We start from the raw sequence: 15,028 nt of genomic DNA, 5'->3' as shown, positions 1-15,028 counted from the left end.
AATTTTCATTCGATTTGGCTGAAATTTTGCAAGACGTGTCTTATTTGAACTTCCAATAACTGTGTCAGGTGTGGCCTAAATCAGTCCATATCCTGATATAGCCCCCATTTAACCGATCTTCCGATTAGGCTTCTAGAGGACGCAATTCTTATTCGATTTGCCCGAAATTTTGCATGAAGTAAAAGTGCAATTTTACCCATGAACATTCCATTAATGGAAAAGAGACAAACTTCTCACAAATCAATAAGTACAGTCCGATTCAAGTTTAAGCTCAACGATATGGGACCTCCTTTTTATAGCCGAATCTGAACGGCGTGCCGCAGTGCGACACCTCTTTGGAGAGAAGTTTTATATGGCATATTACCTCACAAATGTTACTAGCATTAGAAGGGGAAAACCACCGCAGAAAATTTTTTCTAATGATCTCGGCAGGATTCGAACCCAGGAATATAACTTGATATAGCTACCATATAAACCTATCACCCAATTTGACTTTTTGAGCTTCTGGGAAGCGCAATTATTTCCCGATTTGCTTGAAATTTTGGAGGTTGTGTTTTTCTATGACTCCTAACACCCATGCAAGTACGGTCCATATCGGTCAATAACTTGATATATCTCATATGTATTTGAAAATTTTATTCAAAGAACTTGAAAAATGCGATCCGTGGTGCAGGGTATATAAGATTCGACCCGGCCGAACTTAGCACGCTTTTGCTTATTCTTGATTAGATTAGACTTCTGTGGCCTCACACACTTATCCTCAAACTAAGTCTTATCCTTCAACTAAGTCTAGTTGTAAAAATTTTTGCCAGAATCCATGGTGCTGGGCTTCCAAGATTCATCCCGACCGAACTAACCACGTTTTTGATTGTTTCTTGTAATTTTGTCTCCTTGATTGTTTCTTGTAATTTTGTCTCCTTGTGTAATTTTTATTAACAAAATAAAAAAAATTTTAAAAAATAGGTGTTTTCTTATAAATTCGATTTCATAAATGGCTTCAAATGTGTATGAATTACTTCCGGCACTGGCTTCTTATTCAATGGACTACGTTTAGCCTCCTCAAAGATACGTTCATAAACATTGCCATCATAGCAACCTAAAGTAGATTTCAAAGTTTTATCATGGTAATCGAAGCCATCACAAATGGCCACAGCATTTAGGCGTACAAATTTAAGAACATTCTCTAAGCGTTCCTGTAGAGAACGTAAATTGTCATCGGAAAGCTCAATCACCTGGAAATATGTAAAAATATTGAAATATGTCTTATGGGGGAAACTTGTCATTGACTTACCCTCAATATCTCATGCATATACTTCAAAGCAGTTGAGACCAAAAACAATTCCAAAAGATCTTCTAGAACTTTGTTCAGGGCAGGGCTACGTTTTTCCGAATTGGGTCCCTTTACTTCTTCAAAAAAGGTTGATACAACAAAACAAATGCCGTGTAGCTGGAAGGTAACAACGGGGAAGAAATTGAAATTTTATTGAAGATATGAATGGAATATAACAACTATAACTCTGAATGGCAGGATATTTGATTTTATTTGTGTTTGAAAAGAAATTCGTTCATTTTTTTTAAATTTTTAGTTTTTTAGTATTCAAAAACCTACCTCTGCTGCCTGTGTTAACTCAATGCCTGTATTGTTGGCAGCTTCTCCCTCTGTTTGCCCAGCCTTTCGACGTGCCGTTAGATTTTCATAGGCAATGCTAATTTTGCTGTAATCAACAAAAAGATAACCAATTATTGGCAAAATAAAGACAAATGCTCCTGTTTTATCCACCTACTTGGCTGCACTTATTTGTAAGGCCTTAATAATATCCTGCCATGATCCCGTCCATTTCTCTATGGTCCTATGCTTGATGGCCTCACTTAAATAGGCCACAGTTGGCACCAATTCCTTTCCCGCCATTGCCCTGGGGTATGACTTCATAAGAAATCTACCCACTTGCAAGAGCAAAACGGTATTTTCTCCTTCATAGGTGCAGGAGGCGGCAGCATCAGCATAAAGATTGGACATATTCGAAGAAACCAAATAACCATGGCCGCCGCAAGCCAAACGCAATGTTTCGATACCAGTCATTGAGGCGGTGGTACAAAGAACCTTCAAAATGCACGACAAGGCATGCATTTCCGGTAGGCGGCCAAACTCCCCACGTTTTATATCCTCTGAAGTTTGTCCATACAACTTTTTCACCTCAGTGGTAGCCAATTTATAAGCTATGCTGTTGGCTATTTCGGGAAAGAGTTTCTTTTGTTGGGTCACATGATCGATAATTTGAGGTTCGGGATCACTGAAAAATATTAATAAAAAAAAATATGAAGTTAACAATAAGTCATGGTAGTACAGACAGTGGTCCAAGCCCACAGAGATATTTGAAGTGGTTAACATAGCCTTGTTAACTGATATATGCTCAATGTGCTGGACTGGACATGGGATGGGAGAGTCAAAGTAGAACCAAGAGTATGTTTTGAGAAGCTTTTCAGCTAGTGCCTGCATCAGGCTCCAGACCCAGACACCTTGTTCGGATGTTTTTATAACGGTTTTTATATGGCTTGAGGGTCAGGGAGATGTGCAAAGTTGTTAAAGCAAAGAGCCCAGACAACTTTGTGGCAGCGGCACAATCATTGGAAGTTGCCGACTGCATTGTGCCAAATTAGGAGAGGCACACCGGTGCGGCCGGGCTCCAATCTTGGCGAGACCATCAGAAAAAGTGTTCAGCAGTGGTTTTCCGCTCCTTATGCTGGCAACATTTGTGAGGTACTATGCCATGTAAAACATCTCTCCAAAGAGGTGTCGCCATGCGGCACGCCGTTCTGACTCGACTATAAAAAGTAGGCCCCTTATCATTGAGCTTAAACTTGACTCGGACTGCACTCATTGATATGTGAGAAGTTTGCCTCTGTTCCTTAGTGGAATATTCATGGGCAAAATTTGCAATTACATCGGTGCGGCCAAGAGGTGTTCGGTAGGTAGATATATATCAAGGAGGAAAAAGCTAGCACATCATCAATATAACAGCTGTCTCAGAGATCATCCTCGTAGTCAATGCCGTTTTCGAAAAGCCATTTGCCACAGTTGCAAAAGAAAAGGGCACATTGCTAGGGTCTGCTAAGCACAAACATCTCATGTAGCTGAGAACGAAGCGTCGCCATCAGAAGGAGTGTCGATCAAGGAGTCATACAGCGTGAACTATATATAGAAGAGGAAATCGTCTAATACAGCAATATGAAAATTGTTGGAAAGTGAATACAGATGGAGCTAGACAAAAAAGCACCAATGAGCTTCGTGCAATTAAATCTAACCGAACAAGAATGATGGAGAGATCGGTTTATACGGGAGCATTATCAGGTTAAAGACTGATGGGGACCGTATTTGGCACAGCTGTTGGATGTCGAAACAGAACACTACATGCAAAATTTCTGCCAAATCGGATAAAACTTGCGGCTTGTAAGAACTCAAGAAGTCAAATCGGGAGATCGGTTTATATGGGTTATAGACCTACTTGGCACAAGTGCTAGAAGTTGTAACAGGACACCGCATGCAAAATTTAAGCCAAATCGGACACAAATTACGGCTTGTAAGGACTCAAGACTCAAGGACTTATGTGGGAGCTATATCAGATTATCAACCGATTTGGGCGGTACTTGGCACAGTTGTTGGAAATCATAACAAAATACCAATTGCAAAATTTCAGCCAAATCAGAAAACAATTTCGGCTTGTAAGAACTCAAAAAGTCAAATCAGGAGATCGATTTATATGGGAGCTGTATCAGCTTATAGACCGATTTTGGCAGTACTTGGCAAAGTCATAACGGAACCCCATGTGCAAAATTTCAGCGAAATCAGATGAAAACTGATGCTTCCAGGGGCTCAAGAAGTCAAATCGGCAGATCGGTTTATATGGGAGCTATATCAGGTTATAAACCGATTTGGACCGTACTTAGCACAGTTGTTGGAAGACATAACGGAACACTATGTGCATAATTTCAGTCAAATAGGACAAAAATTGAAGCTTTCAGGGACTCAAGAAGTAAAATCGGGATATCGGTTATATAGGAGCCGTTTAAATCGGTCAAGAACATCAGTTTCTTGACCGATTTAAACGGCTCCTATACCAAACCAATTTAGCAATCCCATGGCAGCCGGTTGTATGTACCGGATTGACCCGATGAATTCCTTCATCGGCAAGGGCTGCCGCCTCAGTGTACCACACACTGCTACTACAACAACAACAACAACCGATTTAAACGGTAAATGTCAGAGATGTTGGAAGTTATTACAGAACACTATATGCAAAAGTGAACATAAATCGGACAAAAACTGCGGCTTCCAGGGGCTCAAGAAATCAAATCGTGAGATCGGTTTATATGGGAGCTAAATCTAAATCTGAACCGATATGGTCCATTTGCAATTCCCAACAAACTACATCAATATTAAGTATCTGTGCAAAATTTCAAGCGGCTAGCTTTACGCGTTCGACCGCTATCGAGATATCGACAGACGGACGGAGGGGCATGGCTAGATTGACACAGGATGTCGAGACGATCAAGAATATATATACTTTAAGGGGTCTTAGATCAATATTTCGAGGAAACGGAATGACTAGATTAGTATGCCCCCATCCTATGGCGGTGGGTATAAAAACAATTAAAAGCGTGCAAAGTTCTTATATACCCTCCACCATGGATCACATTTGTCAAGTTTGTCAAGTACAAGCAAACAAAGGAAAATGGATAGGAATTTCTATGGTATTGGAGCTATACCAAGTTGTGAACCGACGGGGGCCATAGTTGGGTTGGCTGTTGGAGACAAAAGTGGAGTAATTGTGCAAAATTTCAGCCCAATCGGTTAATAACTGCGCCCTCTGGAGGCTCAAGAAGTATAATCCGGTTCGGTTTATATGGGAGCTATATCAGGTTTTGGACCACACTTGGAAGTCACAACAAAACACTTCATTCAAAATTTCATCTAATTCAGATAGGAATTGCGCCCTCTAGCGGCTCAAGTAGTCAAGATTCGAGATTGGTTTATATGGGAGCTATATCAAGGCTATGTACCGATTGAGACCATACATTCCACAGTTGTTGTAAGTTAAAACAAAACACTTCATGCAAAATTTCAGATAAGTCGGATAAGAATTGCGCCCCCTAGAAGCTCAAGAAGTCAAGATCCAGGATCGGTGTATATTGCAGCTATATCAAAACATAGACCGATATGGCCCATTTACAATCCCAACTGACTAATACTAAGGTAGATGGAAGATTAGAAGTAGAATATCTTGGGAAACTTTACAACTGGTATTGCACCAGGTTTCAAAGGTTCCTGACGAAGACACCTTGTTCGGGTTTCGAGGACAAGACTGATACAAAACGCTCGGGGAGAACGTTTCCTTGGATTTCCCTATGCCCTCAACCATTACTGGCAAAGACAAAGCTCCCCTAAAGAGATGCAAGAATAAATGTCGCCTTACCCTAAGAAGCTTTGTGCGACTGATACTAAGACTCTCACCAATAAAAGGAGCGAACAGTTGTATTGTGATTTCAAGAGTCTTCGCTAATGTCGCTAAAGACATCTTAGTGATGGGAGTTATTATCAAGAGAGAAGAAAAGGTCTGCATACCAAAGAATTTATAAAGCATGATAGTCGATGGACTGTCATCTGTATACTCCAATCCAGGGTCTTCTCTTACTTGAGGATTGATAGATAAGATGAAGCTAATGGGAACCGGAGAGGAACAAGAGATCTAGAGCCTGCGCTAACCGATTGCTACCGATGTCTCTCTGATTCACTTCCATGCCGAGTCACTATCCGTAGTTGAGAAAAGTAGTCTAACGGGATGGGGGAATGCGTTTGAACCCTGGTAGTCAACTGGCATATTAACTGCTATGGGACAGAAGGCAATACCGAATGCAATGCGGGTCCTTGAGATGATATTCAGGTTGCATTATGGCGGAAAGGACCTCGCAAAGGACAAAAGGCTAAAATGTCGTCCATTGAAGAGACCTCGGAGGCCACTATAGCGCATAGGTCCGCTTGGGTTCGAATCCTGTCGAGAACATTATAAAAAAATATTTTAGCGGTGGTTATTCCCTCCTAATGCTGTCGACGTATGTGAGGTACTATCCCATGTAAAAACTTCTCCCCAAAGAGGTGTCGCACTATGCCATGCCGTTCGAACTCGGCTATAAAAAGGAGACCCCCTATTATTGAGCTTAAACTTGAATCGTCAAGCACTCATTGATATGTGATAAGTTTGCCCCTGTTCCATAATAGAATGTTCATGGGCAAATTTGCAATTGAGGGCCTATATAAGACACCATCTCGAGGGGCACACAGCGACTGCCATGGTGGACCCCGGACGGAAAACTCCACCGCACCAAATATAAGGGCGAGCTGAAAGGGGCTCCGAACAATCACTGGGTGAAGTTCTACAGCTTAGTGGACGATACATCTGAGGCATCTAGGCTAAGGAAAATTCTATGCTCAAAACCTATTACGGTGGGATATATTCAGAAGTCAGAGAATTTTTGGACAATATCTAGTGAGGAACCACTTGAACTACTCATTAATAAACATTTCCCGTTGTTGAAACCGCGTGCTATGCACTGGGTATATACTGGTGTTGTCAGGGATATTATGGTATGTGGTGTTGTATTCTGGTGGACGGCGCTTCAAATTCCACCTACTTCACAATACTCAGCCGCAACCAAAGGATTGCTTGTGGGTGTATAGCAGCCGCACTGAGGATGACACCATCTAATGGTCAGAATTTAATTCTACCCACAATGATTCTGGACATTGTGGCTGGACAAATTGCTGCAACCACTGTGTTGAAGCTAACGAAACTTTCTCTTTGGTCATGCCGCGCCTACGGATGTACCAGGCAAAGTGGCCGCTTTTTGGTAAAAATTATTGTACCACTATTCCTGCTAGAACTAACTGAAACTAACTGGAACTACCATGTAACTTCTATTACCACCCTGGTAATAGAAGTGACATAGACTGCTATATGGATGGCTCCGTTCCGGACGACCTGATGGGCTTTGGCTATATTCAACAGAACTAGGACTGTTCATATCGAGAAGGCTACCCGACCACTGTAGTGTGCAGGGGCAAACTTCTCACACATCAAGGTGTTCTATCCGATTCCAGCCTAAGCTCAATGATAAGGGACCTCGTTTTTATGGCCCAGCACGAACTCCTTGCCGCAAGGCAACACCTCTTTGGCATAGTGCCTCATAAATGTCGCCAGCATTAAGAGAAATAACCAGCGCTTTTCTGATGTTCTCACCAGGATTTAAATACAGGGAATCGTAGCAATTAAAGAAGTTGTGGAATGGCTAAGTTAAAATTTCAGATCTCTCAACGAGATGAAGTGTGAACACTCCTAAAATGGACCAATCTGGACTTGAAGAGGTCCACCGCTTTGCTGTCGCTAGCTAGAACAGACGTCTCAGTCATTGTTCCATCGTGAAAAGTCAAGTTCTGATTGGAAAACATTCTGACAGACTGAAGATGGCATGTAATGCAAAAGCTGTAAGGACTTCGGGGATGAAAAGACTATAGACCATCTGCAATGTGTGTGTCGGAGGCCACCGTCCGCTAATGACGCTGAACGCCTGGGTTCGAATCCCGGCAGGAACGTCAGAAAATTTTTCAGGGATGGTTATCCCCTCCTTATTCTGGCGACATTTGTGAAGCACTTTGCCATGTTTTGTAAAAACGTCTCCCCAAAGAGGTGTCGCTATGCAGCATGCCGTTCGAACTCGCCTATAAAAAGGAGGTCTCATATCATATTATTGCGCTTAAAATTGAATCGGACAGCACTCATTGATTTGGGAGAAGATTGACCCAGTTCCTAAATGGAATGTTCATGGGCAAATTTGCATTTTGCTATGTGTGTGTCGCACTGGCAGTGAGAAGGAGTTCCACTTTTGGTTCTCATTTCTTTGAGGACTTGTCTCATTTAGGTGATGTGAACATTCTCAAGTTGTTGGATGGTTCAACGGTTCCTGCGGTATCACAATGAACGATAATATCTTATTGCCACTTAAAACTAACCTAACCTTTGTTTAAAATTCTTCTCTTACTTGGGATTAATGGGCGATTGGCGACGCACTGCTGAATATCTGGTCGCTATGGTGGCAGCTATTGACAACAATGTCGACATGTTGCGCACAATTAGACAACGTACAAAGACCATGGTAAAATAGGTCAACACCGGTACCGGACTCTGAACAAAGGTGCCGTCGCGATGTACTTGAGAGTGACGCATTAACATATTGGTGCGAGGTATGCGTACATCCTTTAGACCCAAGAAACCATTGTTGACACCAGCAAAACCCATACGCTTGCCTATATCGCCAACATCAATGCCAGGCAAAGGCATATGGGTCTCCATGTCACGCAAAGGCACCATGAACATGGCCAAACCTTTGGGTTCATTGTCAATGTAAAGATTGGCAGCCACTATGCAATAATTGGCGGAATGACCCACTGCAAAGCAAGACAAATAGGTGATAATTACATTGTTCAAGATTTAGGGGCATACTTACATCCTCCTGGCCACCATTTGTAGGCTGTTATCGTTGGTGTATTTAATACAAACTCATCAGTATCACGATCAAAATCGGCTCTGGTCTCCAAGCCACGCACAAACGTTCCATGACCCAATTCGGTTTGAGCATAGGCACCTCCTATTTGTAGTTTCTGACTGGGTACACCAAATTTTTGAAATTGCTCATCGGTACCCTGCTGACGAATGCAATCGACTACCATTTCTAGATGGACACTGAACATGTTTCCAGCTGGTATAGCACCCCATACCTCCGGTTCGCTATGATAGGCACTGTTGGGATAAAAAATTTGGGGGGTTAAGTATCTAAAGTAAGGTCATCATATAATCTTACAAATAGGACTTTTTATGCAAAGCAAAATTTGAGATATGAAAGAAAATAAGACCGCATTTATTTCTCTTGAAAGTTCTAAGCATTTTTAAAAGTCTTTGTATTTTTATACCCACCGCCGAAGGATGGGGATATATTAATTTTGTTATACCCATCACCGCAGGATGGGGGTATATTCATTTTGTCATTCCGTTTGCAACACATCGAAATATCTATTTCCGACCCTATAAAGTATATATATTCTTGATCAGCGTAAAAATCTAAGACGATCTAGACTTGTCCGTCCGCCTGTCCGTCTGTCTGTTGAAATCACGCTACAGTCTTTAAAAATAGAGATATTGAGCTGAAATTTTGCACAGATTCTTTTTTTGTCCATAAGCAGGTTAAGTTCGAAGATGGGCTATATCGGACTATATCTTGATATAGCCCCCATATAGACCGATCCGCCGATTTAGGGTCTTAGGCCCATAAATGCCACACTTATTATCCGATTTTGCTGAAATTTAGGACAGTGAGTTGTGTTAGGCTCCTCGACTTCCTTAGATAATTTGGCCCAGATCGGTTCAGATTTGGATATAGCTGCCATATATACCGATCCTCCGATTTATGGTCTTAGGCCCATAAAAGCCACATTTATTGTCCGATTTTGCTGAAATTCGGGACAGTGAGTTGTGTTAGGCCCTTCGACATATTCCTTCAGTTTGGTCCAGATCGGTTCAGATTTGGATATAGCTGCCATATAGACCGATCCTCTGATTTATGGTGTTAGGCCCATAAAAGCCACATTTATTGTCCGATTTTGCTGAAATTTGGGACAGTGAGTTGTGTTAGGCCCTTGGACATCTTTCTTCAATTTGGTCCAGATCGGTTCAGATTTGGATATAGCTGCCATATAGACCGATTTTTTGATTTATGGTTTTGGGCCGATAAAATGCTCATTTATTGTCCGATGTTGCCGAAATTCGGGACAGTGAGTTGCGTTAAGCCCCTTGACATACTTCTGCAACATCGCACAGATCGGTCCAGATGTGAATATAGCTGCCATATAGACCGATATCTAGGTTTTAGGTTTTGGTGCCATAAAAGACGCATTTATTGTCCGATGTCGCTGAAATTTGAGATAGTGAGTTTGGTTATGCTCTTCGACGTCCTTCTTCAATTTGGCCCAGATCGGTCCAGATTTGAACATAGCTGCCATATAGACCGATCTCTCGATTAAGGGTTTTGGGCCCATAAAAGAGGCATTTATTGTCCGATTTCGCCGAAATTTTGGATAGTGCTTTGTGTTAGGCTCTTCGACATTTTTATGCAACTTCGCCCAAATCGGTCCAGATTTGGATAGAGCTGCCATGTGGACCGATATCTCGATTTAAAGTCTTGGCCCCCTAAAAGGCGCATTTATAATCCGATTTCACTGAAATTTGACACAGTGACTTATGTTAGGCTTTTCGACATCCGTGTCGTATATAGTTCAGATCGGTTTATTTTTAGATGTAGCTAGTGTACTTAATAATATTTGGTCCAAATCGGAACATATTTTGATATACATAACTGATGTGGGACATAAGGTATGAAATTTTCACCGAATTTTGATGAAAGGTGGTTAAATTTATACCCGAGGTGGTGGGTATCCAAAGTTCGGCCCGGCCGAAATTAACGCCTTTTTACTTGTTTTATTTATTCCTATGTCATTCATACTTACGGCCAAATATCTGTGCCCCCTGGTTTGAGTTTCTCCTGCAGCTCTCGTAGTTTGGTTGCTAGCCTTATAAAATCATTTACAGCTGAATTGTAAATATCCTCATGAGACAGGTTTTGAAATCTAAACGCATTTTCATCCAAATCATCCAGAACATACGATTCTAAAAAAAATAATTTTGAATTTTAACACATTTTGTCCTTAACGATTGTGCAGTTTTCTTGAATAAAAAATCATCCAACATAATTGGGAATGGGATAAGTTACTTTGTATATGCATGTTTCCGGACTAAATGACAATATGGGCTCTGGGTATAATCAAAGGAACTGAGGTCTATCTGGAGAACCTATGCTAAAACTCAAAAACCGTCTTCGATTGTCATAAATCATTCTACCAGATGGCTCAACAGAGATGTTATTGTTGTAGCCACATTTTCATGTGAAGATGGCGATCCTCCTCATGCTCCTGTAGGTGAGCAAGCTCGTTCCGGTCCAAAGGACCGATCGCCGTGGGAAAATGTTGGCCATTAGTTATTTAAAGGTGCCAATAACTCGTCTTGTCATATCGAGCATCATAGGCACTCTGTATTTGTGCAAGAGCTGGTACAGCCCGACCTCTCACTGAGACTCTCCACTCGATACCGCCCATTGTTCGCGACTGCCGTTGCATCTACTCCGTATGCAGCACTCCACTGGAAATCTGGTTACATGATATAGTTGAGCTGAGGATATGTAAAGGACACTTTTTTCCAGCTGCTAGTGTCCTACAATGGCGGCAAAAAGGATACCGCAGAACCAATTCTATATGATGTTATAGATGGTTCTAGTAGAACAGCTATTCCAACGTCAGAACTTTCACTATCACCATTATTAGAACTAAACACTTAATCTGGTACTTGATATAAAATTGATAATATTAATTTACAATTTTAAATTACCCAAAAATCGTTTGAACTTTAATTTTTCTTCACCACCATGCCACCACATGGCAAACTCTTCCACATCGAATGAGGCATTATAACGCTCCTTCTGCAAATCGGGATGAACTGTTTTGGGAATAATACTCATTTTGGTAAAAAGTTGTTTTTTGTTGTGGATTTGTTCTTTCGTATTGCCAATATTTTATGTCTTTCACGCCGCAAACTTTAACAGAGACTGAGAGTCGAACAAGTGGTTGATTAAATAAAATATTCAATTTTTAAAAATGAAACTCTCTCTCACACTATCTACAATTGCGCGGCTTATCATATAACACTTGCGCCCAGAGAAGTTTTTAATAACTTGAAGTGCAACGATTATTTCTCGGCAATCAGTCAGTCAGCTGTTAATAGTTCTTATCAGCTACCTAATAATAGAGCACAGTCTGAGTCCAATTAACCGGGAAAAGAATAGAAAAAATTTGGCTAAACAGACAGTGTTTGGCAGTTACACAAAAAAAAAAATGGTGGTTAGTTTAATGAATTTTTAACTTATTTTAAAGAAAATTTTTCTTAAATGAAATATTTTTTACTTTGCAACATATAAGTGGTTATGGAAGTTAGTAAAGTCGAATCGGTATGATTTATTTTATTCATGAGTTGTAGTTAAAAATGCCTGATGTGAAAGGTAGGATTATTTACAGAGAAGAGAGAAAAGGAGGTGGGTATATGTAAGTAGAGTAGAGTAGAATAGAATAGAATAGAATAGAGTAGAGTAGAGTAGAGTAGAGTAGAGTAGAGTAGAGTAGAGTAGAGTAGAGTAGAGTAGAGTAGAGTAGAGTAGAGTAGAGTAGAGTAGAGTAGAGTAGAGTAGAGTAGAGTAGAGTAGAGTAGAGTAGAGTAGAGTAGAGTAGAGTAGAGTAGAGTAGAGTAGAGTAGAGTAGAGTAGAGTAGAGTAGAGTAGAGTAGAGTAGAGTAGAGTAGAGTAGAGTAGAGTAGAGTAGAGTAGAGTAGAGTAGAGTAGAGTAGAGTAGAGTAGAGTAGAGTAGAGTAGAGTAGAGTAGAGTAGAGTAGAGTAGAGTAGAGTAGAGTAGAGTAGAGTAGAGTAGAGTAGAGTAGAGTAGAGTAGAGTAGAGTAGAGTAGAGTAGAGTAGAGTAGAGTAGAGTAGAGTAGAGTAGAGTAGAGTAGAGTAGAGTAGAGTAGAGTAGAGTAGAGTAGAGTAGAGTAGAGTAGAGTAGAGTAGAGTAGAGTAGAGTAGAGTAGAGTAGAGTAGAGTAGAGTAGAGTAGAGTAGAGTAGAGTAGAGTAGAGTAGAGTAGAGTAGAGTAGAGTAGAGTAGAGTAGAGTAGAGTAGAGTAGAGTAGAGTAGAGTAGAGTAGAGTAGAGTAGAGTAGAGTAGAGTAGAGTAGAGTAGAGTAGAGTAGAGTAGAGTAGAGTAGAGTAGAGTAGAGTAGAGTAGAGTAGAGTAGAGTAGAGTAGAGTAGAGTAGAGTAGAGTAGAGTAGAGTAGAGTAGAGTAGAGTAGAGTAGAGTAGAGTAGAGTAGAGTAGAGTAGAGTAGAGTAGAGTAGAGTAGAGTAGAGTAGAGTAGAGTAGAGTAGAGTAGAGTAGAGTAGAGTAGAGTAGAGTAGAGTAGAGTAGAGTAGAGTAGAGTAGAGTAGAGTAGAGTAGAGTAGAGTAGAGTAGAGTAGAGTAGAGTAGAGTAGAGTAGAGTAGAGTAGAGTAGAGTAGAGTAGAGTAGAGTAGAGTAGAGTAGAGTAGAGTAGAGTAGAGTAGAGTAGAGTAGAGTAGAGTAGAGTAGAGTAGAGTAGAGTAGAGTAGAGTAGAGTAGAGTAGAGTAGAGTAGAGTAGAGTAGAGTAGAGTAGAGTAGAGTAGAGTAGAGTAGAGTAGAGTAGAGTAGAGTAGAGTAGAGTAGAGTAGAGTAGAGTAGAGTAGAGTAGAGTAGAGTAGAGTAGAGTAGAGTAGAGTAGAGTAGAGTAGAGTAGAGTAGAGTAGAGTAGAGTAGAGTAGAGTAGAGTAGAGTAGAGTAGAGTAGAGTAGAGTAGAGTAGAGTAGAGTAGAGTAGAGTAGAGTAGAGTAGAGTAGAGTAGAGTAGAGTAGAGTAGAGTAGAGTAGAGTAGAGTAGAGTAGAGTAGAGTAGAGTAGAGTAGAGTAGAGTAGAGTAGAGTAGAGTAGAGTAGAGTAGAGTAGAGTAGAGTAGAGTAGAGTAGAGTAGAGTAGAGTAGAGTAGAGTAGAGTAGAGTAGAGTAGAGTAGAGTAGAGTAGAGTAGAGTAGAGTAGAGTAGAGTAGAGTAGAGTAGAGTAGAGTAGAGTAGAGTGGAGTAGAGTAGAGTAGAGTAGAGTAGAGTAGAGTAGTTCCCATTCCCAGGGCCTTGCCCCTCTTTCTCAGACACTATCTGCACTTCGCTAGCTCTGTGTTACTTGTAAAGCCTTTCGCGCGATCTTTTCCCTCTCTCAGTGTTTTGTGGACCGTCGTTATAAAGGCGTACAACGAGTTCCAATTTTCCTCCGAATCTTCAGTCCGTACTGAAAACGATTTCTACGTACTAAACCACACCCTCATCTCCTACCCCCGATCCGAGGAACTGACAGATAGTATTACTTCGCGGGGGACCGGCTCAATAATGAGCCCAATTCTACTCCGATTCCTTACTATCTGATATTAACTGTTTGTTTATAAAGGACTCAGAGTTATCATGTTCGAAGCGATACAGGTAGCTGTAGCAACCATCACCGGCTAAAAATTGGGTTACGTTGAAGTTGAGCTCCCCATGCTCTCACGTTAAAAACTTATTTATGTTTGGCAATAGTTAATACCACCAACGGCCATTTGTGGAATTTTCCCAAATGGGAGAGTAGAATAGAGTAGAGTAGCGTAGGCCTGGAAGGTCTCCACACCGAGAGGTGACGCCCTATATTATAGCTGCCATGAAACCTGGCATGAATTTGGCAGTGGATTTGTTGTTAGTCGAAGACTGAAACACCATGTCTCTAGGTTTACTCCGGTGGATGAAAGCCTAGCCACAATCCGCATAAAGGCCACATTCTTTAACATCAGCTATATTTGCGCCCATACCCCGACGGAAGACAAGGACGAACAGACCAAGGATATTTCTATTAGCGCCTAGAAAGAGAATATGACCGATCTCCCGCCCGTGATAATAAAATCATTCTGGCAGATTTTAATGCGAAAATAAGGAGAGAAAATATATTTTGCCCAACAATCGAAAAATTAAGCCTACTCGAAGTAACTTCCGATAAACTTCGCTGCGGCAAAGAACATTAGTAGTTGGGTCGCAGCACCAGATTCCAATATCGAAGGATTCACACGGCCACATGGCTGTCAGCCGATCAAAACACCAGCAGCAAACACAACTGGTGGCCACGGCATACTCCAGTCGGCTGACCCAATTGCTTAAAGAAATCACTCCCTGTCCCGATACTATAGCAGCACAATGGCAAACCATTGCCCACTCCATGAAAAGAGCCGCAACATCCGTACTTGGG

The 15,028-nt window shown here is 41.2% G+C and overlaps 1 protein-coding gene across 1 annotated transcript; it reads right to left on the bottom strand.

The window, feature by feature from the left end:
- Positions 1-971: 971 nt before the first annotated feature.
- LOC106094281 (probable peroxisomal acyl-coenzyme A oxidase 1) lies at positions 972-11,705 on the bottom strand. The gene is made up of 8 exons (XM_013261484.2): positions 11,544-11,705; positions 10,610-10,769; positions 8,557-8,849; positions 8,092-8,497; positions 1,785-2,291; positions 1,610-1,715; positions 1,292-1,447; positions 972-1,232 (listed from the first exon to the last, which is right to left on the bottom strand). The coding sequence occupies exons 1-8, from the start codon at positions 11,671-11,673 to the stop codon at positions 972-974; spliced, it is 2,019 nt and encodes a 672-aa protein (XP_013116938.2). The 5' UTR covers positions 11,674-11,705.
- Between the last annotated feature and the right edge of the window lie 3,323 nt (positions 11,706-15,028).

This window comes from Stomoxys calcitrans, chromosome 5 (assembly GCF_963082655.1).
Source record: "Stomoxys calcitrans chromosome 5, idStoCalc2.1, whole genome shotgun sequence".
NCBI classification, from domain to species: domain Eukaryota; kingdom Metazoa; phylum Arthropoda; class Insecta; order Diptera; family Muscidae; genus Stomoxys; species Stomoxys calcitrans.
The sequence above is the reverse complement of the archived record's forward strand: the minus strand, read 5'-3'. Positions and strand labels throughout refer to the sequence as shown.

Coding starts and splice junctions, on each gene's coding strand:
- LOC106094281 (XM_013261484.2), bottom strand. CDS start 11,673: ATGAGTATTATTCCCAAAACAGTTCATCCCGATTTGCAGAAGGAGCGT. Junction 2,292..8,091: donor CAATCGCCCATTAATCCCAA/GTAAGAGAAGAA, acceptor AATATTTTTCAG/TGATCCCGAACCTCAAATTA. Junction 1,233..1,291: donor ATATGCATGAGATATTGAGG/GTAAGTCAATGA, acceptor ACATATTTCCAG/GTGATTGAGCTTTCCGATGA.